Consider the following 20,756-nt stretch of genomic DNA (forward strand, 5'->3'; position numbering starts at 1 on the left):
TGGGGCCATGAATCTTCTGTGAAAATACTAGAACTGTTAACATTGGTAGATACTTTATACATGAATATCATGTAATAATATAACAATAAAACTAAAGAACTGGGCAAGTTATGCTTTTCTATTCTGGCTGGTTTCAACACAGTTACACTGCAATCCTAAGCAGTTATACCATCCGAGTCAATGGACTTGAATGGACAGGGGAAAAAATGAAATGCTTAGAAGGGCACTGTAAACATATTCTGTGGGTCACGCCCTCTTTTGAAAACACAAGTCAAATAAAAAGAGCAGTTTGTTTACCTACACAGTTATGCTGTAAGGAATCCTTCGGGAAAGAATAAATCTTTGTCAATTGTTGCACCTGTTTTCCAGGAGCAGCTGTAAACAATAGCACAGATTCAGCTCTATGTAACTCTGAAGTTCCATAGATCTACATATTCTATCCTCCCTTTAAAAAGGCACAAATCAAGAAATGACTTTTCAAATACAGATTGTGGGTTCTACTTATACTTAATTTCTAAGAAACATTTGGAATGTAAATGCTAATGAATTAAAAGATCTGGCACTTTCCCCCAGGGATAATTTTTCACATCTCATATCAATCTGCTAATAAGTCTACAAGGATACTTAGAATAATAGCACATGATGTTAGCATAATTTTCTCTCCTAATCCCTTTCTTCTCTTTTGTCTACCTTGGCCTTTTTACAGAATTGGTGAGATGTATTTATAGTTTCCAGGGGCTGTCTTCTGAAGTGAAGGCCACTGAGAGCAGTGGGGCAGGCCAGTTATCACACTGCAGTCTGCATCAAATGAATCCAGGATCCTGTGTAATAGCCTTACTTGAGTTTCTCAGTTCCTACACATATAATGCTCAATTCAGAGTGGGACAGTGGGACACAAGGCAATGAGGCTCAGTCTTGCTTTGTATGACTTTTTCCTGACCTGAAATGAATAATTGGGGCAGCATTATTGGACATGGTGGGAAAACCCACATGAACACACAAGTTTCCCCAACAGCAACATTCCTGCACCAGTTCAACCTAGGCCCCTTCCACACATGCAGAATAATGCACTTTCAACCAACTTGAAATGAAATGAAACTTTAAATGCACTTTGCAGCTGTAAGGAATAGCAAAATCCACTTGCAAACAACTGTGAAAGTGGATTGAAAGTGCATTATTCTGCATGTGTGGAAGGGGCCCTAGTCTCTAAGGTCCCTTCTGCACATGCAGAATAATGTACTTTCAACCCACTTTCACAATTGTTTGCAAGTGGATTTTGCTATTCTGCACAGGAAAATCCAGCTGCAAAGTGAATTGAAAATTCATTATTCTGAATGTGCGGAAGGGGCCTAAGATGCTTCAACCCTCTTGTGTACAAATGTCTCACTACATTATGCTCTCTACATTATGTATACATTATGCTTAACTATACAACATTTTGCAAAATCTATTTTTTTTAAAAAAAACTCTCTGGATCTTAAAATTTGGAGCCTATCCAACTGCAGAACAAGCAACCCACCCAGAATGTGTTGGCCAATTTAAAAAAGGAATCCCCCAGAAATTCAACTTCGAAATTTTGTTAGACAGATGGAAAGAAAGCATTTTATCTTCCTTTCAAAATTCTCAGGAGTTTTACCCAAATAATCTTCTTCTTCTTCTTCTTCTTCTTCTTCTTCTTCTTCTTCTTCTTCTTCTTCTTCTTCTTCTTCTTCTTATTTATTTATTTATTTATTTATTTATTTATTTATTTATTTATTTATTTATTTATTTATTTATTTATTTAGCTTAATAGACCACCCAACCCTGAAGGTTCTTCAGATAGTATCTTAATGATGTGTTGAAAAATATTTAATTTATAAGGGCAAATCTCTAGACTGAGCATGAACTGAGGGGGTTTTATGAAAGGCCCAGGTCTTTTTTTTTACGACAGTATTTTAAAAGTGTGAGAACATGTTTGGATGGATAGTTAATAATTTTAATTATACTCTGAACCACAGCCCAGTATATAAGAAGCTATGGTATAATCTTTGGTACAAGAGGAAGGGGATGATTGAAGCCCCTTGTTTGTCCTCTCCTTTAACGTATCTGCATAAAAGGGAAGGTTGGATGGTATAGCCTGATCTTCTCAGATCTTGGAAGCTAAGCAGGATCAGTACTTGAAAGGGTGACAGGAAGGAAGATCTGCAGTGGAAGGCAAAGGAAAACTACCTTTCTTGCTGGGGTCACCCTAAATCATCTGCAACTTAACCACACCTTACACACACCATTTATCTGCATGTGGCAACTGTACACAGTCTTACTATGTGTGTTTAGCAACACATGCATTTGATACATGTATTTGACATGCGATGAGTACAGAGAAACATACCTTTTCTGCAACCACTGCCTCATGGTAGGCCTGATAATGAGCTCTTGCCAGTCTCTGGTCTGATCCACACCACAATTTTTGCCACCTAGCTCAAGCCATTGCCCCTCCTGCTTCATTACACTCAGATCTTTAGTGTACCATGGTCTTGAAAGGGCTCTGCCAGCATGGTAAGGGTGTTTGGAAGTAATTGTGTTGATGAGCCTTCTGATCTCACTATTCCAAAGTGAGGCCAAAGTCTCTACAAGTGTGCCAGACATGTAACCCAGAAAACCCACCAGGGCTTGCCCAAGGTCACCCAGCACCATGTGTGGGAGTGGGGAAACAAACCTGGTTCACCAGAGTAGTCTGCCACTTGGGGAGAAGCAGGGAATCAAAATCAGTTCTTCAGATTACAACCCATCATTCTTCACCACTATACCACGCTGGATCCAGGAACCAAATTGAAGTGCCAAACAGTATTCAAGGTAAATCTTTATTTACCGGGGGGGGGGGTAGAGCAGAATACAGGTTATGCAGTGTATTATGGGTGGGGTTTTTTGAAAAAAAATTGGTCCAGTTGCATATTGCTAAAATCTCATGGTTTTCTCTTTTTTCGATCATCGGTAATAGGTCACATGAGGTAAGTCAGTAACATCATGCATACATAAAAGGTATCGTGGAAATCTGGACACTTTGAAAACTTTTTTTACTTCAAAAGATGATTAATTCTTCGGGGGATGAAATAGCAGAGCCCCTGAAGCACTTGTTAAGTTAGAAATGAAGCCTCAAGAGAATCTGTGCTGTAATAAAGGTTCTTCTTTCAGTCTCCTGCATCTCCATTCAAAAGAATCATATAGGCGGACTTCTGTCCTGGAACGGAAGAAAAGAGATAGTGTTTCTCTCTTCCCAAAATACTTGGAAATAGAAAGAAGATTGGAATAGTGTATGACTGGATGGATGGATGTCTGAATGAGTGATCACAATCAAAGTGATACGATTAGGTTAGGGTTGGCATATCAATCGTTGTCATATTGTGTCTAGAAAATAAAGAAGCAAAGAGTTGGTAAGTGACTCAATTTTATTTTTATTTGTACCTATGTAATTTGGGATAATGTACACCTTTCATATTTTAATCCATTAGAAGATACTCCTCTGTGTAGCTTGTTGCTATATCCTCTGAGCATTTACTTAAAAAGTCAATGACTCTAGAGAAAATAGAGGGAATTGATAAGGTGACGAAATGGCATATTTAGATAGATAAAGGGTTGAAACAAAATTTGAGAATGACAGATGATAATAGGTCTTCACATCAAAATCCACCAAGTTGAATGTAGAACATTGACCTTATAATATAATAGAATTTGGAACTTGGAATTTCACTCTGAACAGCTATCAAGAAGGACTGAAATTTTAATTCAATCTAATTTTATGGCCCACATTTTCAACATGACCCCAGCAAAACCAAATGAAGAATACCAATTACGTTCTGGATCATTAGGAATATCTGTTTGATTCTCCTGAGTTGGATCCAGCCAGCTGTTTACTCAAGCTTTCCTAATACTCTTCTCCTTACTATAGTCCCTATCCCTCTTGTCTGTACAGCTCCTATGATCAACAGTGCAAACTTTTTGGGGAGTCAAAGTGTTACCCCAAATGCTGGGATGTGTCCCTTTTAGAATGGGGAATTAGCAGAGTCAAGCCCAAGTAAAATGAGATCTTTACCACCAAAATTTACAGAGGTTAATTCCCTCAAAAATCCACAGTAACCCAGAGTAAAGGTGTAACAATTTTATTAGGAGGTAAAATAACATCAATAAAATAATAAACAAATACACAAATCAAAGCACACAAGAGAATTCACACCGTCCTGTAATACAGAGGTCATGTATAATGCAGAGAAAAACAATTCCTTAAACAAGCCTGTTGAGTATACTGTCAGAAAAGGATGATGGAGACCCAAGTTTAGACCCCAATTCTGACATGGGAGCTCACATGGGGGCCAGTCATGTTCAGCCTATCCTGGATATTACTTCGTTCAGCAGACATTTCTTCTTAGCATCTGCTCTCTTATGTTTTACAATTGGATGATAAAAAAGAATATCCAAATCTGGTTTAATATCACCACTCCACATTTTGGTGATTTACAATTTGGTGACTGCATTCCTATGCAAGTTGGGACAGATGGCAGAAAAATGAAATACATGGAAAAAGGAAAATAAAAATGCACTTGGGTGGTCAAAAATACCATCAACTATACAACTAGCATAATATACTATAATGAAATGCAAATACTGCAAATTCCTATACAAATATGCAACATATTCCTATGCAACATATTCCTATGCAACATATAACAGAATGCACATTCCTATGCAACATATAACAGTCAATGTAGGTGTCCTCAGAATTATACTACAGATATCGTGACATCTACTACCCAATTGAACTTCCAATGTTCGGCATAGGTGTTGCCCTGATTGCACAAATTTGTGGGGGGTTTTTGTCACTATCTGATTTTTTAAAGTATCTGGATAAGCCCAGGTAGCCTGATCACATCAGATCTCATGAGCTGAGCAGTATCAGCCCTGATAAGTATTTGAATGGGAAACCACCAAGGAATATGAGGGTTATTATGTCAAAGCAGGCAACGGCATCTCTGAATGACTCTTGCTTTGAAAATCCTAAATCCTAAAGGATTGTTATAAGTTGGCTAAACTTGACAGCAAAAACCCGCAAACATGATTACCGTTCTTATATTATGAAACTCTGCATGGGACAAAAACAGCAGTGTGAAAATTGTATGAAAATCGTGTAAACCCTTTTACACCCTTTTAAACCATTTTCACACCACTATTTTTGGTCCATGCAGAATCTGCATAAGATAGTAAACTGAAACAATACATGTAGGATCCCCATATCCTGCTAGTAATTCAAAATGGAGAAGTGGAAGTGTGCTGAGAAGTGTTTAAAAATGTGTGTTTTATGCCTTTTGATTAAGGGAAAGAAACACATTTTGAAACAATAGACTGAAGAGTTCAAAAATTTGCTGTTACTAAGCTTGAGAAGCAAGCCTTTATTGGCATAGACAACAGTACAACAACAATAAAAAAATGGATTTAAAAGCCTATACAATACAGGAAATACATGTTAGGTCGAAGGAAATCTACTGGCATTTAGAAATTTCCAGTCTGCCACTATCATACAGAGAGAAGGATCAGGGTTGTCCAACAAGTAGTGTAATCTAATTAAATTGGGGAGAGCGGGTAAATGTAAAGGAGTAAGATTCACATACTTGGATCTGATTTCCTTGAATCTGAGACAGTGAAGTAATTGGTGGGCCAGAGATTCAACTGAGCCATCATTACATGGGCATAATCTTTTAGCCTTTTCTTGCTTAATATCCGTCTCATCCAGCACACTCTCTTTTTGAACTGTTACCATCCGGCAGACGATACAGGTCTATCAAAACTAGGACAAAGAGGCTTAGAGACAGCTTCTACTCTAGAGCTGTGGCTATGCTAAACTCCGCGGCTTCGTGTTGATGTGTTTGAGGCTGTGTAGGGATGGGTGGAGGAAGGGGAAAGTGAGGATGGGGTATGAGTCTGAAATTGTGTGCATCGAGGAATGCTGCTGTAAATTTCATTGTGTGTGCACAATGACAATAAATAATTATGCTTATGCTTATTAAATCTGTCATGTAATAGGGCAGAAGGCATAACATTAAACCTGGCGAGCATTATGGCTCTCCTTTGAACAGGGTTTATTGAGCAATACAGGTAGTGTGCCATGTGGCCCCATTCAAATGGGAAAGAAAAATACAGGGGGGAGCACATTTTCTTGGCTGTGGTGATTTGGGTAGAGAACTCTCTATCCAATAGTTGACCTTTTAATTTCCTATCAGCTTCTGAATAGGACAAAGGGCAAAGTGAATCCATTGACAGTCCAATAGAGGCAATTTTTTCTTCAATTATGTAAAACCAGGGGTTGGAATGGGTGTCAGAGAGCAGACGGTGGACCAGGGAATTACAGTCTGAGAGAAAATGAATTCGCAGCCAGAATCTAAAAGTCCTCACCCAAGCGGCTGATTCCAAGGAGTTTTGACCTAGCTCCAGACAAAGGGCTGCATAGGGCATGCAATTTGGGAGTCCAGTTATCTTGTGAAAAAAATTGGATTGAAGAGAATTCAAGGCGTGGTTAATAGCTTGAATCTAAATTGGGACTCCGTAAAGCAATCTCGAGGCAATTTGGGCATTGAAAAATTTGAGGGCAGGAGGGATAAAGGAGTGGCCACTGCTGCAAAAGAAACGTAGTAATGCTGACATACTGTTAGATGTAGCTAGGAGAGCGGCCTTCCTCTGGGTTGCCCATGAGAGGTTAAAGGAGAATGAGAGGCCAAGGTATTTATAGCACTTAACCTGTTCAATTTGGGCGCTGTTCATTGCCCATGTGAGCTTCTTAAAGCACCTAGAGAAGACCAATAACTTGGTTTTTTCATAATTAATTGTCAGTCTGTTGGATTCACAGTAATCCACAGAGTGCTTCATTAAGCGTCTGAGGCCAACTCTGGATCGAGAGAGATGGACAGTGTCATCTGCATAGACCAGAATTGATACATGGGATGTACCCAGTTTTGGGGCATGGCTGTTCACTGCTGAGAGAGCAGAGGGGAGGTCACTTAAGAAATGATTGAAAAGAGTGGGGGCCAGGACGCAGCCCTGTTTGACCCCTTTGGAAATTGGAATACTGTCTGTCAAAAGGCCTAATGCTGTCTGTCAAAAGGTTACTAAGCTGATATATTAGGGCCACCATATCTCAAGATAAACAGCTTATTACACTAAACAGCTAATTATATCTCAAAAGAAAAATAATCTAATTGAGATACCTCTAACTTTAGTGGCATTGACTCTGAGATGGTCCCAGCAAGGAATCCCTACTTGCAATGAATGCTATGCCTCTAATAGTGCGAAGTTGTCATCTTTGGATTGGGAAATTCCTGTAGATTTGAATGTGAAGACTGGGGAAGTTAGAGTTTGGGAACAGAAAGTTGCTTGTCACAGTGTAATACCATAGAGTCCACCCTCACAAACAACCATTTTCTGCAGGGGAATTGATCTCTGTTGTCTTGTTTCCTGAAATTAAAGAAGTCTTTCCCATTTTAGGTCAGAGTACTAGCAGGGACAAACCTTATCATGTGAGACTATGGGCGATGAGATCTTTCCCACCAATTTACACAGGGATTTTTTCCTGTAGATTTTGGAGAAGGTTTAACAATTTTATTGTTAAATCAAAAATCAAAAAGTACATGCACCATTTTTTTGAGAAAATACAGACAAATTAACACCACAGATTCAAGGAATCTAGGATTTATATAGAAATGAAGGATAGGTCTGTAATAACAGAGATTGTTGTGAGAACAGTGATATTTACCTGGTCTAGAAGAAGAATGCTATTAAAAAGGGTCACCTAGAGTAGCTTCATAAGAGCGGAGGCAGATTTGATCATACATTAAACTCTGAAATTTCAGTTACTGGGTTTCTAGTGATACATATATATGCCATTTTTAAATAATTCGGGAGTGGGGTGGCAATTTCACATGGTTCCAAACTCTGGATTATATCAAGCCAGATTTTTCTCTCCTCACACACTTCCCATGGTAACTTCTGCCTCATCTTACATGGGTTTTGCCCTTGCAGATCCCATAATCCCCATATTGTCTTTGTGGGTCATCAAATGGAACTCTCCCTTTTTCACAGCGGAAAAGTTGGTTGGATCCCACTTTGCAACAATAAAAAAACTCATATATTCATTGCATGAACTCTTCCAATATAGCATCACAGATTTACCCATTTGCATTCTTTTATCATGCTTTCTTTAAAATACTATTATTACAACCATTTTTTTTGTGAAATCTGTAGATATGTTTGTATCTTGGATTCTTCAGAAACTCTTCCTACCTTTATGAAGTTAAGGCTCATTCCGCACACGCAGAATAATGCACTTTCAAGCTGCTTTCAGGGCTCTTTGAAGCTGTGCGGAATGGCAAAAACAGTTGTGAAAGCAGCTTGAAAGTGCATTATTTTGCGTGCGCGGAATGAGCCTAAGTGTATGCAACTGCTTGCATTGACTTAGCATCATTAAAAGGATAAGTGTTTTACTGAAAAAAGATAACATTTTGAACTGAGTAAAGACCTTTATGTGATATTTCACTTTCTTGTTTCCACATAGAAAGGGGGACAAATGGCATACCGAAATCAAGAAGAACATAACGAAACGAGAGTGACAGAATTCATTCTTCTTGGATTCCCTGGGTCTCCACGTGCTCAAATGTTAATCTTCATTGTCTTTTTTACCATGTACATCTTGACAGTTTTGGGAAATGCATCCATTATCATCCTAGTGACAACTAGCACCCGCCTCCATAGTCCCATGTATTTCTTCCTATGCAATCTCTCTTTTCTGGAGATATGGTACACAACAGCCTCAGTCCCCAAGATCCTTGCCATCTTTATGGGTAGGAGCAGAACCATTTCTTTTGCTGGCTGTTTACTCCAAATGTATTTCATTTTTTCCTTTGGATGTGCCGAACACATCCTGCTTGCTGTCATGGCTTATGACCGGTATTTGGCCATATGTTACCCATTGCACTACCACACTATTATGGATATGAGGCTCTCTGGCAAGCTGGCAGGTGGTGCTTGGCTGGGTGGATTCGTAGTTGTTATTTTTCCATCCTACCTAATTACAGGGTTGTCTTTCTGTGGGTCCAATGTGATCAACAACTTCTTTTGTAACATTGATAACTGGATAGTTCTCTCCTGCACTAACACATCTTTTCTTGAGAAGACAGTTTTTATCACAGCCACATTTGTCATCATAGGCTCATGTGTGGTAACCCTCCTTTCATACATGTTTATTATTTCTACCATCATACGCATCCCCTCTAGAGAAGGACGGAAGAAGGCTTTTTCCACGTGCTCCTCCCATTTTGCTGTTGTGATCATTTGGTACGGTTCCACCGTCTTTCTTTTTGTCAAGCCTTCTAAACAAACAGCTTTAGAAGTGACCAAAATTGTCAGCATCTTCAACCTCATTGTGGTTCCAGTAATGAATCCTTTCATCTACACACTGAGAAACAAAGATGTGAGGGATGTGTTGAGAAATAAATTCCATAGGACATAAACTAGAACAGAGATCATTAATGGGTCCAATCATGTTCAAATCTAGATATGTGTGTGTATGTGAGCATGTGTGCTTATAAATGAAGCTGGCAAAAACAGTGAGTGCATGAAAATACCTACCTACATTCCAAAACTTCACACTATTCCTTACAATCTAATGAGAACTTAATCAGTCCCAGTCTTAATCCCGGTCACCGCATCTCAAAAAGGATATTGAGGAGATAGAAAAAGTGCAGAGAAGGGCAACAAGGATGATTGAGGGACTGGAGCACCTTCCCTATGAGGAGAGGCTGCAGCGTTTGGGACTCTTTAGTTTGGAGAGGAGGCGGCTGAGGGGGGATATGATTGAAGTCTACAAAATTATGCATGGGGTAGAAAATGTTGACAGAGAGAAATTTTTCTCTCTTTCTCACAATACTAGAACCAGGGGGCATACATTGAAAATGCTGGGGGGAAGAATTAGGACTAATAAAAGGAAACACTTCTTCACGCAACGTGTGATTGGTGTTTGGAATATGCTGCCACAGGAGGTGGTGATGGCCACTAACCTGGATAGCTTTAAAAGGGGCTTGGACAGATTTATGGAGGAGAAGTCGATTTATGGCTACCAATCTTGATCCTCTTTGATCTGAGATTGCAAATGCCTTAACAGACCAGGTGATCAGGAGCAACAGCCACAGAAGGCCATTGCTTTCACATCCTACATGTGAGCTCCCAAAGGCACCTGGTGGGCCACTGCGAGTACCAGAGAGCTGGACTAGATGGACTTTGGTCTGATCCAGCTGGCTTGTTCTTATGTTCTTATGTTCTAATACTAAACTTAGTTAAATCTAAACTATCCCAAATAAAGCTATGTGGGGAATGGGCACATATTTGTTCTCAGTCCCTATGCACTAGCTCATTCCATACTACTGTTCCATTGAGTTGGAGAATGGAGTAGCACTAAAGGGCAGAGGTACCATGCACACCAACTGCTTTTGTGCACATGAGACAATAGGTGGTCACTGGCATACATGAGACATTATGGGGGCAATATACATGGCCTATATGCAACCACCTCATGTAGAGCATCTGTCATCATTAACTTTTTATGAGGGCAGGAATAATAATTACCACCTCCAGAGTGAAGACATAGGGCAATGGATATAAGTTAAATTAGGCTTTAATAAGCCTTTATTATAAATAAGGATTTGAAGTGCCTGGCTGCGATGATTTATGTGGTACAAGTAGAGTGATGTACATGAGGCAAGTGTCTGAGACTGTAAAGGATGAAGAATAAATAGATTTGCACTGAACATCTGAATCTTTCTAATTATATTGAGTATCAATCATTCTTTTACTGAAATCAAAGATGAGCACATAATCAGGTAGAATACTGCTAGGAGTCATACATGCAAACAAAGAGAGCAACATTCCTCCTTTACCCTTGCTTCATCCAGCAGTTGGAGTATCATCATTCTCCTGAAATACTGGAAATGCCAGTTCTTTGAGCCATAATAAACCACTCATGGTCTTCTTCTTTTTTTTTTTTTGATCATCAGTAATAGGTCACATGAGGAGAGTTAGTGACATCATACATGGGAAAAAGGAATAATGAAAATCTGAAATGTGGAAACTTTGAAAACTTTTTTTCTTCAGAAGATGATTAATACTCTGGGGGAAGAATAGCAAAAGCCCCTAAAGTACTAATGAACATGTTAACTTAGAAATGAAGCCTCAGGAGAACTTGTGCTGTAATAAAGGTTCTTCTTTCAATCTTCTGCATTTTCATTTTAAAAAATCATGTAGGAAGACTTCTGTCCTGGAGTGGAAGAAAAGAGTTAGTGATTCCATCAGTCCAAAATACTTGAAAACAGAGAGAAGATTGGGAGAGTGGATAACTGGATGGATGGATGTCTGAATGAGTGAGTGATCATAATACAAGTGATACCATTGGGTTAGGGATGACATATCAACCATTAGCATATTGTGTTCTAGAAAATAAAGGAGCAAAGAGTTAGCAAGTGACTCAATTGTACCATTTCTTTGCATCTGTGTAGCTTGGGATAGTGTGCACCTTTCATATTTTCATCTATTTGAAGATACTGTTCGGTGTAGCAAGTTGCTATATGTGTATCATTTACTCAGAAAGTAAATAATTCTCAAGAAAAGAGAGGGAATTAATAAGATGACCAAATGGCATATTTAGATAAAGGGTTGAAACAAAATTTGAGAATGACAGATGATAATAGGTCATCACATCAAGATCCACCAAGTGTGATGTAGCACATTGACCTTATATTAAAACTGGTAAAATGATACAATAACAGAATTTGGAATTTGGAACTTCACTCTGAACAGCTATCAAGAGGCTGGATAGGCTGGATCCAACCTTTTTTTTTTTTTTTGCTTGTGAGGAAGGAAGGAAGGAAGGAAGGAAGACACCTTTTGGGCCATCAACAATGCTATTCAGAATCATCTAGCTTTTGGGAAAATAGGGTTCAGCACACCAAACCTTTTGGGTTAATCTCACTCAACTCTCCTGTTTCTTACAGTCTCCTCTTTATCACAGATTCCAACCTATTTGACTTTTATCAGTGCATGTAAAAAAAAGATGAAGAGATTGGATTTACAGGATCACCTCCATAATGCAGAACATGGTGCGGAAACAGAGATAAGTGTAAGAATCCATGACCTTACGTTCTTCAGTACACCTACACATAATTTTGAAACTTTGAAAACACTATACTTTTTATGATGATGATGATGATGATGATGATGATGATGATGATGATGATGATGATGATGATGATGATGATGATGATGATGATGATGATGATGATAGGCTGTTTTTACATGACACAATTACACTGGGGTTGAACCAGGATCATATATACCTGGGCTTTTTTATCCCAGGGTCTGTCTACGCATGGCTCCCCTCTTCTGTGCAGGAGCAGAGTTAGGACCTCTGAAAATGCTGGGGTTTGCTCTGCATGAGCCAGACTTCTGTATTTACTTCAGAAGCATATCTGAGCATGCCCAGTGTCCTGTGTGCTGTTGTTTTTGAGTGGCAGCTGAAAACACCTTTGAGCTTGATGTCCCACATTCTGATTGATTGTTGTTTTTGAGTTGCAACGTGAATGGATATCAGACAGGGAGATCAGGCGGCTGGATGGGGAAAATAAACTTGGTCTGCTCCTGATTGGTGTTTTTGTGTATCTGCTGTGGGAATGGAAGAAATTGATCTGCGTTTGTAATGCTTTAAAATAAGATTATACTGTCAGAGGGAGAAAACTAGTGAATAGGTCTGCTAACTGATTTAAAATACAGCTTGTACTGAGGAAAATATACCAAGTGATTGTACTGATTGGCTGTTGCTTTTGAGTGGAAGCTGTAAGCTCCTGTGAGCTTATCTAGCATCCTGCATTCTGACTGGCTGTTGTTTTGAGTGGCAGCTTGAGTGCACATCAGGTGGTGAGATCAGGTGGCTGGGCGGGAAAAATAAATTAGTCCTGCTCCTGATTGGTTTTTGTATGGTAGCAGCCACAAGCAGGGTCACACCGGGATTTTTTAAAAGAACCTCCAAATTGGCAATGTTTGAATATCCCAGGCTAATGTAAATATTGCAGGGCAACACTGAGGCAGACTCTGAGGCAATTTTGGGAGCCATGCAGAATTCCAGACTGCACAAGGACATTTTCTGTGCTCACCCTGAAATATTTTGACTGTGCAAAAATGGCTTTACAAGGCCAAAAAAAGAAAAGAAAAGAAAATGTCTCTGTTCTAATTCATTTTATACATATCTATGCTGGATCATGAAACAATGCTAGAAAATGAAAACATATTACAGCTTCTGAAAGGAAATGGAAAATTAACTCGGTGAACACAGTGGTTTCACTTCATGAAGTGCTCTAAAACTCAGTTCATGCCAGTAACTATTTCACTCCTGCTCTGTCATTGAAACCCCATGTTCTTTACTTTAACAAATCATTTTTAATCATTTTTTCCTCAGCAGATAAATCAAGAGATGGAATGGAATATTCAAACAGGAGAAAATGGAACAAGGGTAATGGAATTCATCCTTCTTGGTTTTCCTGGGTCCCCATATTTGCATGTATTCATCTTCACAATCTTTCTTATCATGTATCTCCTGACAATTTTGGGAAACATGTCCATCATCATTCTAGTAACAACACAATGCTGTCTCCACTCTCCCATGTATTTCTTCCTTTGCAATCTCTCCTTCCTGGAGATGTGGTACATCACTGCAATAATACCAAAGACTCTTGGAATCATTTCAGGAAGTAGCAGAAGCATCTCTTTAGCTGGCTGCAGTTTGCAGATGTACTTCACTTTTTCCTTTGGATGCACAGAGTTTTTCCTGCTCACCGTCATGGCTTATGACCGATATTTGGCTATATGTTTTCCACTGCACTACAGCACCATCATGGACATTAGCCTTTCAAGCAAGTTGGCAGTTGGCTCTTGGCTGTGTGGTTTCCTTATTATTTCTGTAATAGTAATTCTCATCTCAAGACTTTCCTTTTGTGGACCCAATGTGATTAACCATTTCTTTTGCAGCATTGATTCCTGGATAATTCTGTCTTGCACTGACACCTATGCAGTTGAATTGGCAAGTTTTATTATTTCTGTCTTTGTCATCTTGGGCTCCTTTTTGATAACACTTCTCTCCTACATATTCATAATCGGTACCATTCTACAAATGCCATCTGCCAGAGGACGGCAAAAGGCCTTTTCTACGTGCTCCTCTCACCTTGCTGTTGTAGGCATTTGGTATGGATCCACCATCTTTCTTTATGTTAAGTCATCTAAGGGGACGTCTTTAGAAAGCGTCAAAGTAGTGAACATTCTGAATACAATTGTGACTCCTCTACTGAATCCTTTTATCTACACATTGAGGAACAAAAAGGTTAAGGAGGCTGTGAAAAGTTTGTTGCACAAGGCATGAGGCAGAGCATGTTGTACGCCCTGCATGAGGATAAAACATGCTTTAAAATCTATGGGAAGTGTGTGGCATTAGGATGGAGAAATGTTTTGAAGAGTGCTGAAAGTATGTTGAAAGAATCCTCATTTCAAAAACATGCAAAACAATGCAGAAAAATGTAAAAGTCAGGGTTGGATGAAGATTAATAAAACATGAAGACAGAGAAAGCCTAATTACAATTACAGACATTTGCTCAGAAATATAGAATATATATAAAACCAGGCTCTATTCCAAGTTCAGACAGTATCATATAGGATTAGGGCCTGGAAGACCCTGAATGTCCCTTCAGCCATGCAACTCACTGAATGACAAAGTCATTCTATCTCAGCCTACCTGCCTCAAAAGATTAGTTTGAGGACAGAATGGAGAACAAAGAAATGGAAACACATCAATGGTGCATAATTTTTCACCAACTGTGGTTGTTGTGCCAGCTGCATTATTGTCTTGAAAAATTACATGGGATTATCTCTCAGAAACCTAGCCCTGCTATATACCTGCAACAACTTATTAATTACAATTGCAGATGGGTCGTGACTAGAGCACGGTGTAACTCTTTTCCATCAGTACATCTTCAAGGTCGCTTCTCTGGTATTCCACAAAATGAGCGTCGCTGTCGATTTTGTCCTGATACAACCGATACACTTTCTCATATTCTGCTTCATTGTCCAAAGTACAACAACGTCAGAACCGATTTGAGAACTGTGTTACCAACAGGATTTATGCTCCTTTCTGATAAAACAAAAATGGCCAAGCTTCTAAATAGCTCTAGTGTTGAAATCTCTGAAGCTGTTGCTATGTTTTTGCTCTGTGTACTGCAAGTTGAGCAATAATGATCTTTTTATTGTTTTTGAAATTCTTGGCACTGGTTTTATGCCTAATAAAGGTTTTGGATTTGGATTTGGAATGACATTTAGGATAGAGCATTGCAACCAGTCCCCACTCCCATTTCCCTCAGCATTTTCCCTCACTGACCAGCTCAGGCATGGTGGGGAGGTTTCTTGTTGGAGTAGTGGACCCTGCATCCCTATGAAGAGATCAAGGAGGCAAGTTAGACTAACAATTCTGGTACTCATGACAGAAGTGGAATATGGTGCATGCCGCAAAGGGCTCGGGGTGCATGCTGCAAAGGCCTCTGCAGGTGAGCCTGACCCCCCAGCAGTGTGGGGGCCATGAAGAATGGGGCAGACCCCCCATGGCCCAGTACCTCTGTCTTCCCCAATAAGAATTGGGTTGAAGCCAGGATCAGCCAGGGATGCTGACTGGCAGATAAGATGCGCTCCTCTTGCTTGACCAGCTTCAGTATAATAATTATAGTAATAATAAAGGGCTGCATGCAGCCCATTTTCAATCCAAACCATGTCTGTTGTTATTACAAGGACACCTCTGCACATCTGGCCGCAATAAGCAGTAATAAACCTAACATTATAAACAGCAAACATCAATAACTGTAACAGCATATTAAGGGGCCACAATAACATGATCAACAACTAAGTAATAAAATATAATGGCATAATAATATGTTACTAAGCTCTTTGGAAAAATGGGGTAATTCAGTAAAATAAGTGTATTAATTCATAATTGGAATTCTAGTGGGGTAGCCATGTCAGTTTGTTGCAGCAGAAACAAATAGAACCATTTGTACACTACAATCTCCTTTCTCAGAACCCAGAAAATCCCCAAGAACTATCCCAACATCACCAAGCAGTCATGTACTCGAGTGAGGAAACAAACCTGGTTCACCGGAGTAGAGTCTGCCACTCGTGGAGAAGCATGGAATCAAACCCAGTTCTTCAGAATACAGCCCATCATTCTTAACCACTACACCGAGCGGGATCCAAGAACCAAACTTAAGTGCCATACAGCATCTAAGGTAAAACTTTATTTACAGGAGGAAAATAGAACAGAATGCAATGTATTATGGGATTTTTTTTGAAAAAAAAATGGTCCGGTTGCATATTGCTAAAATTGCATGGTTTTCTCTTTTTTTTCGATCATCGATACTAATAGGTAACATGAGGTAAGTTAGTAACATCATGCATTTTGGAAAAAGGAAAATCTGAAATATGGAAACGTTGAAAACTTTTTTTCTTCAGAAGATGATTGATTCTCTGGGGGATGAATAGCAAAAGCCCCTGAAGTACTAATGAACATGTTAACTTAGAAGTGAAGTCTCAAGAGAACCTCTACTGTAATAAAGGTTCTTCTTTCAATCTTCTGCATCTCCATTCAAAAGAAACATGTAGGAGGACTTCTGTCCTGGAGTGGAAGAAAAGAGATAGTGATTCCATCAGTCCAAAATACTTGAAAACAGAAGGAAGATTGGGAGAGTGGATGACTGGATGGATGAATGTCTGAATGAGTGAGTGATCACAACCAAAGTGATACCATTGGGTTAGGATTGACATATCAATCACTGGCATTTTGTGTTCTAGAAAATAAAGGAGCAAAGAGTTGGTAAGTGACTCAATTTTACCTTTTCTTTGTACCTGTGTAGCTTGGGATCGTGTGCACCTTTCATATTTTCATCCATTAGAAGATACTGCTTTGTGTAGCTTATTGCTATATCCTCTGAATATTTACTCAGAAAGTCAATGATTCTTGAGAAAAGAAAGGGAATTAATAAGATGACCAAATGACATATTTAGATGGATAAAGGTTTGAAATAAAATTTGAGAATGACAGATGATAATAGGTGTTCACATCAAAATCCACCAGGTGGAATGTCACACTTTGGCTTTATATTAAAACTGGTAAGATGATTCAATAATAGAATTTGAAATTTGGAACTTCACTCTGAACAGCTATCAAGAGGATGAATGGGCTGGATCCAACCTTTTTCTTTTTGCTTGTGAGGAAGTAAGGAAGGAAGAAAGGAAGACACCCTTTGGGTCATCCACAATGCCATTCAGAATCATCTAGCTTTGGGGAAAATAGGGTTGGACACACCAAACATTTTTGGTCAATCTCACTCAACTCTCCTGTTCCTTACAATCTACTCTTCATCACAGCTTCCAGCCTAATTAACTTTTAACAGTGCATGTAGAAAAAAAGTAGAAGAAGAGTTTGGATTTACCATCACCTCAATAATGCAGAACATGGTGTGGAAACAGAGATAAGTGTTAGAATCCATGACCTTACATTCTTCTCTACACCCACACATAATTTTGAAACTTTGAAAACACTATACTGATGATGATGATGATGATGATGATGATGATGATGATGATGATGATGATGATGATGATGATGATGATGATGATGATGATGATGATGATGATTTTTAGGCTGTTTTTACAAGACACAATTACACTGGGGTTGAACCAGGATCATATATACCTGGACTTTTTTATCCCAGGGTCTGTCTACACATGGCTCCCCGCTTCTGCACACAAGCAGAGTTAGGACCTGTAGGAAATGCTCCAATTTGCTCCGCATGAGCCAGACTTCTGTATTTACTTCAGAAGCATGTCTGAGCATGCCCAGTGTCCCACGTTCTGATTGGCTGTTATTTTTGAGTGGCAGCTGCAAGAACCTTTGGCTTGCCTGGCATCCTGCATTCTGATTGGCTGTTGTTTTTGATTTGCAGCTTGAATGAATATCAGATGAGGAGATCAGGTGCCTGTGTGGGAAAAATAAACTTGGTCTCTCCCAATTGGTGTTTTTGTGTATGTGCTGTGGAAATGTAAGAAATTGATCTGTGTTTCTGATGGTTTAAAATAAGATTTTGCTATCAGAGGGAAAGAATAGTGAACAGATCTGCTAATTGATTTAAAATAAAGCTTGTACTGAAGAAAATATACCAAATTATTGTTCTTATTGGCTGTTGCTTTTGAGTTGAAGCAGTGAACACCTGTGAGCTTGTCTGGCATCCTGCATTCTGATTGGCTGTTGTTTTGAGTGGTAGCTTGAATGCACATCAGGTGGTGAGATCAGGTGGCTGGGTGGGAAAAATAAATTGGTCCTGCTTCTGATTGGTTTTTGAATGGTAGCAGGCACAAGCTGGGTCACACTGGGATTTTTTTTAAAAAAAAAAACCCTCCAAATTGGGGTGCTCTGTGGTCTCCGGGCTGTATGGCTGTGTTATAGCAGCATTTGGAGGATCATAGATGCAAGCCACAGATGTAGGCGAAAAGTCAGGAGAGAATGCTGCTAGAACATGGCCATAAAGCTTGGAAACCCCAGTGATTCCGGCCATGAAAGCCTTCGACAATAAACCTCCAAACTGGAGATTTTTGAAAATCCTGGACTAAGGTAAATATTGGGGGGGGGGGCAACACTGGGGCAGACTCTGTGCAGTTTTGGGAGTCATGCAAAATTCCTGGCTGCACAAGGATATTTTCTGTGCTCATCCTGAGATACTTTGACCGTGCAAAAATGGCCTTAGTTACAAGGCAAAAAGAAAGAAAGAAAATGTCTATATTCTAATTTATTTTATACATATCTACACTGGATGATAAAACAATGCTAGAAAATGAAAATCACATCACAGCTACTGACAGGAAATGGAAAATTAACTCGGTGAACATAATGGCTTCACTTCGTGAAGTGCTCTAAAAGTCAGTTCATGCCAGTAACGTTTCACTCCAGCTCTGTCATTGAAACCTCATGTTCTTTACTTTAACAAATCATTTTTAATTCATCTTTTCCTCAGCAGATAAATCAAGGAGATGGGAGGGAATATGCAAACAGGAGAAAATGGAACAAGAGTGGTGGAATTCATCCTTCTTGGTTTTCCTGGGTCCCCATATTTGCATATATTCATCTTCACACTCTTTCTTATCATGTATCTCCTGACAATTTTGGGAAACATGTCCATCATCATTCTAGTAACAACACAATGTCGTCTCCACTCTCCCATGTATTTCTTCCTCTGCAATCTCTCTTTCCTGGAGATATGGTACACCACTGCAATAATTCCAAAAACTCTGGGAATCATTACAGGGAGTAGCAGAAGCATCTCTTTAGCTGGTTGCAGTCTACAGATCTACTTCACTTTTTCCTTTGGATGCACAGAGTTTTTCCTGCTCACCGTCATGGCTTATGACCGATACTTGGCTATATGTTTTCCACTGCACTACAGCACTATCATGGACATTAGCCTTTCAAGCAAGTTGGCAGTTGGCTCTTGGCTGTGTGGTTTCCTTATTATTTCTATAATAGTAATTCTCATCTCAAGGCTTTCCTTTTGTGGACCCAATGTGATTAACCATTTCGTGTGCAACATTGATTCATGGATAATTCTGTCTTGCACAGATACCTATGAAGTTGAATTGGCAATGTTTATTATTTGTGTCTTTGTCATCTTGGGCTCCTTTTTGATAACACTTCTTTCATACATATTCATAATCGGTACCATTCTACAAATGCCTTCTGCCAGAGGACAGCAGAAGGCCTTTTCTACATGTGCCTCTCACCTTGCTGTTGTTGGCATTTGGTATGGATCCACTATCTTTCTTTATGTTAAGCCATCTAAGGGGACGTCTTTGGAAAGTGCCAAAGTAGTGAACATTCTGAATACAATTGTGACTCCACTACTGAATCCTTTTATCTACACACTGAGGAACAAAGAGGTTAAGGAGGCTGTGAAAAGTTTGTTGCACAAGGCATGAAAAAGAACATGTTGTATAATGTATTGTCGAAGGCTTTCACTGCCGGAATCACTTGGGTGCTGTGTGGCTTCCGGGCTGTATGGCAGTGTTCTAGCAGCATTCTCTCCTGACGTTTCGCCTGCATCTGTGGCTGGCATCTTCAGAGGATCTTCTGGTTAATGAGTGTCATGGTGTCTGCTATGGGGACCTTGGTGAATAGGGAAACCACATCAAAGCTGATCAGTTTGTCATTGGGGTTGAGTTTGAGTTTGCTGATTTTTTCAATGAAGTGAGTTGAGTCCTTAATGTAATGTGTAGTAAGTCCAATATGGATTTGTAGTTGTGTGGCCAGAAACTTTGCCAAATCATATGTAGGAGATCCAATTGCACTCACAATAGGTCTGAGTGGAGTGGAGTCCTTGTGGATTTTTGGGAGTCCATACAGTCTAGGAGGGTGAGCTTCAGATTTGCAGAGATGTTGGCAAATGATTGGATCAAGTGAGGAGTTTTTAATCAAGGTGTTGGTTTTCCTGGTGATTTTGTTGGTTGGGTCCTGTTTTAACTTTTTTGTATGTTGTGGGGTCCAAAAGTTGTCTGATTTTTTCTTTGTATTGGTCTGTTTCCATGAAAACCATGGCATTACCTTTATCTGCTGGTAG

General features: G+C 39.4%; 2 protein-coding genes and 1 pseudogene across 2 annotated transcripts; all 3 read left to right on the forward strand.

The window, feature by feature from the left end:
• The first annotated feature begins 3,275 nt into the window (after positions 1–3,275).
• Positions 3,276–9,526, forward strand: LOC125444125 (olfactory receptor 6F1-like). The gene is made up of 2 exons (XM_048516564.1): positions 3,276–3,410; positions 8,573–9,526. The coding sequence occupies exon 2, from the start codon at positions 8,585–8,587 to the stop codon at positions 9,524–9,526; it is 942 nt and encodes a 313-aa protein (XP_048372521.1). The 5' UTR covers positions 3,276–3,410; positions 8,573–8,584.
• A 1,784-nt stretch (positions 9,527–11,310) lies between these two features.
• On the forward strand, positions 11,311–18,100 carry LOC125444126 (annotated as a pseudogene).
• A 1,088-nt stretch (positions 18,101–19,188) lies between these two features.
• On the forward strand, positions 19,189–20,118 carry LOC125444127 (olfactory receptor 6F1-like). Its single transcript, XM_048516565.1, has one exon. It carries the CDS (start codon positions 19,189–19,191, stop codon positions 20,116–20,118), a length of 930 nt encoding a protein of 309 aa, XP_048372522.1.
• Positions 20,119–20,756: the final 638 nt, after the last annotated feature.

The sequence above is a fragment of the Sphaerodactylus townsendi genome, linkage group LG15 (genome assembly GCF_021028975.2).
Source record: "Sphaerodactylus townsendi isolate TG3544 linkage group LG15, MPM_Stown_v2.3, whole genome shotgun sequence".
NCBI classification, from domain to species: domain Eukaryota; kingdom Metazoa; phylum Chordata; class Lepidosauria; order Squamata; family Sphaerodactylidae; genus Sphaerodactylus; species Sphaerodactylus townsendi.

Excerpts from the sequence above, each read along its gene's own strand:
- LOC125444125 (XM_048516564.1), top strand. The coding sequence starts at position 8,585 with ATGGCATACCGAAATCAAGAAGAACATAACGAAACGAGAGTGACAGAA.
- LOC125444127 (XM_048516565.1), top strand. The coding sequence starts at position 19,189 with ATGCAAACAGGAGAAAATGGAACAAGAGTGGTGGAATTCATCCTTCTT.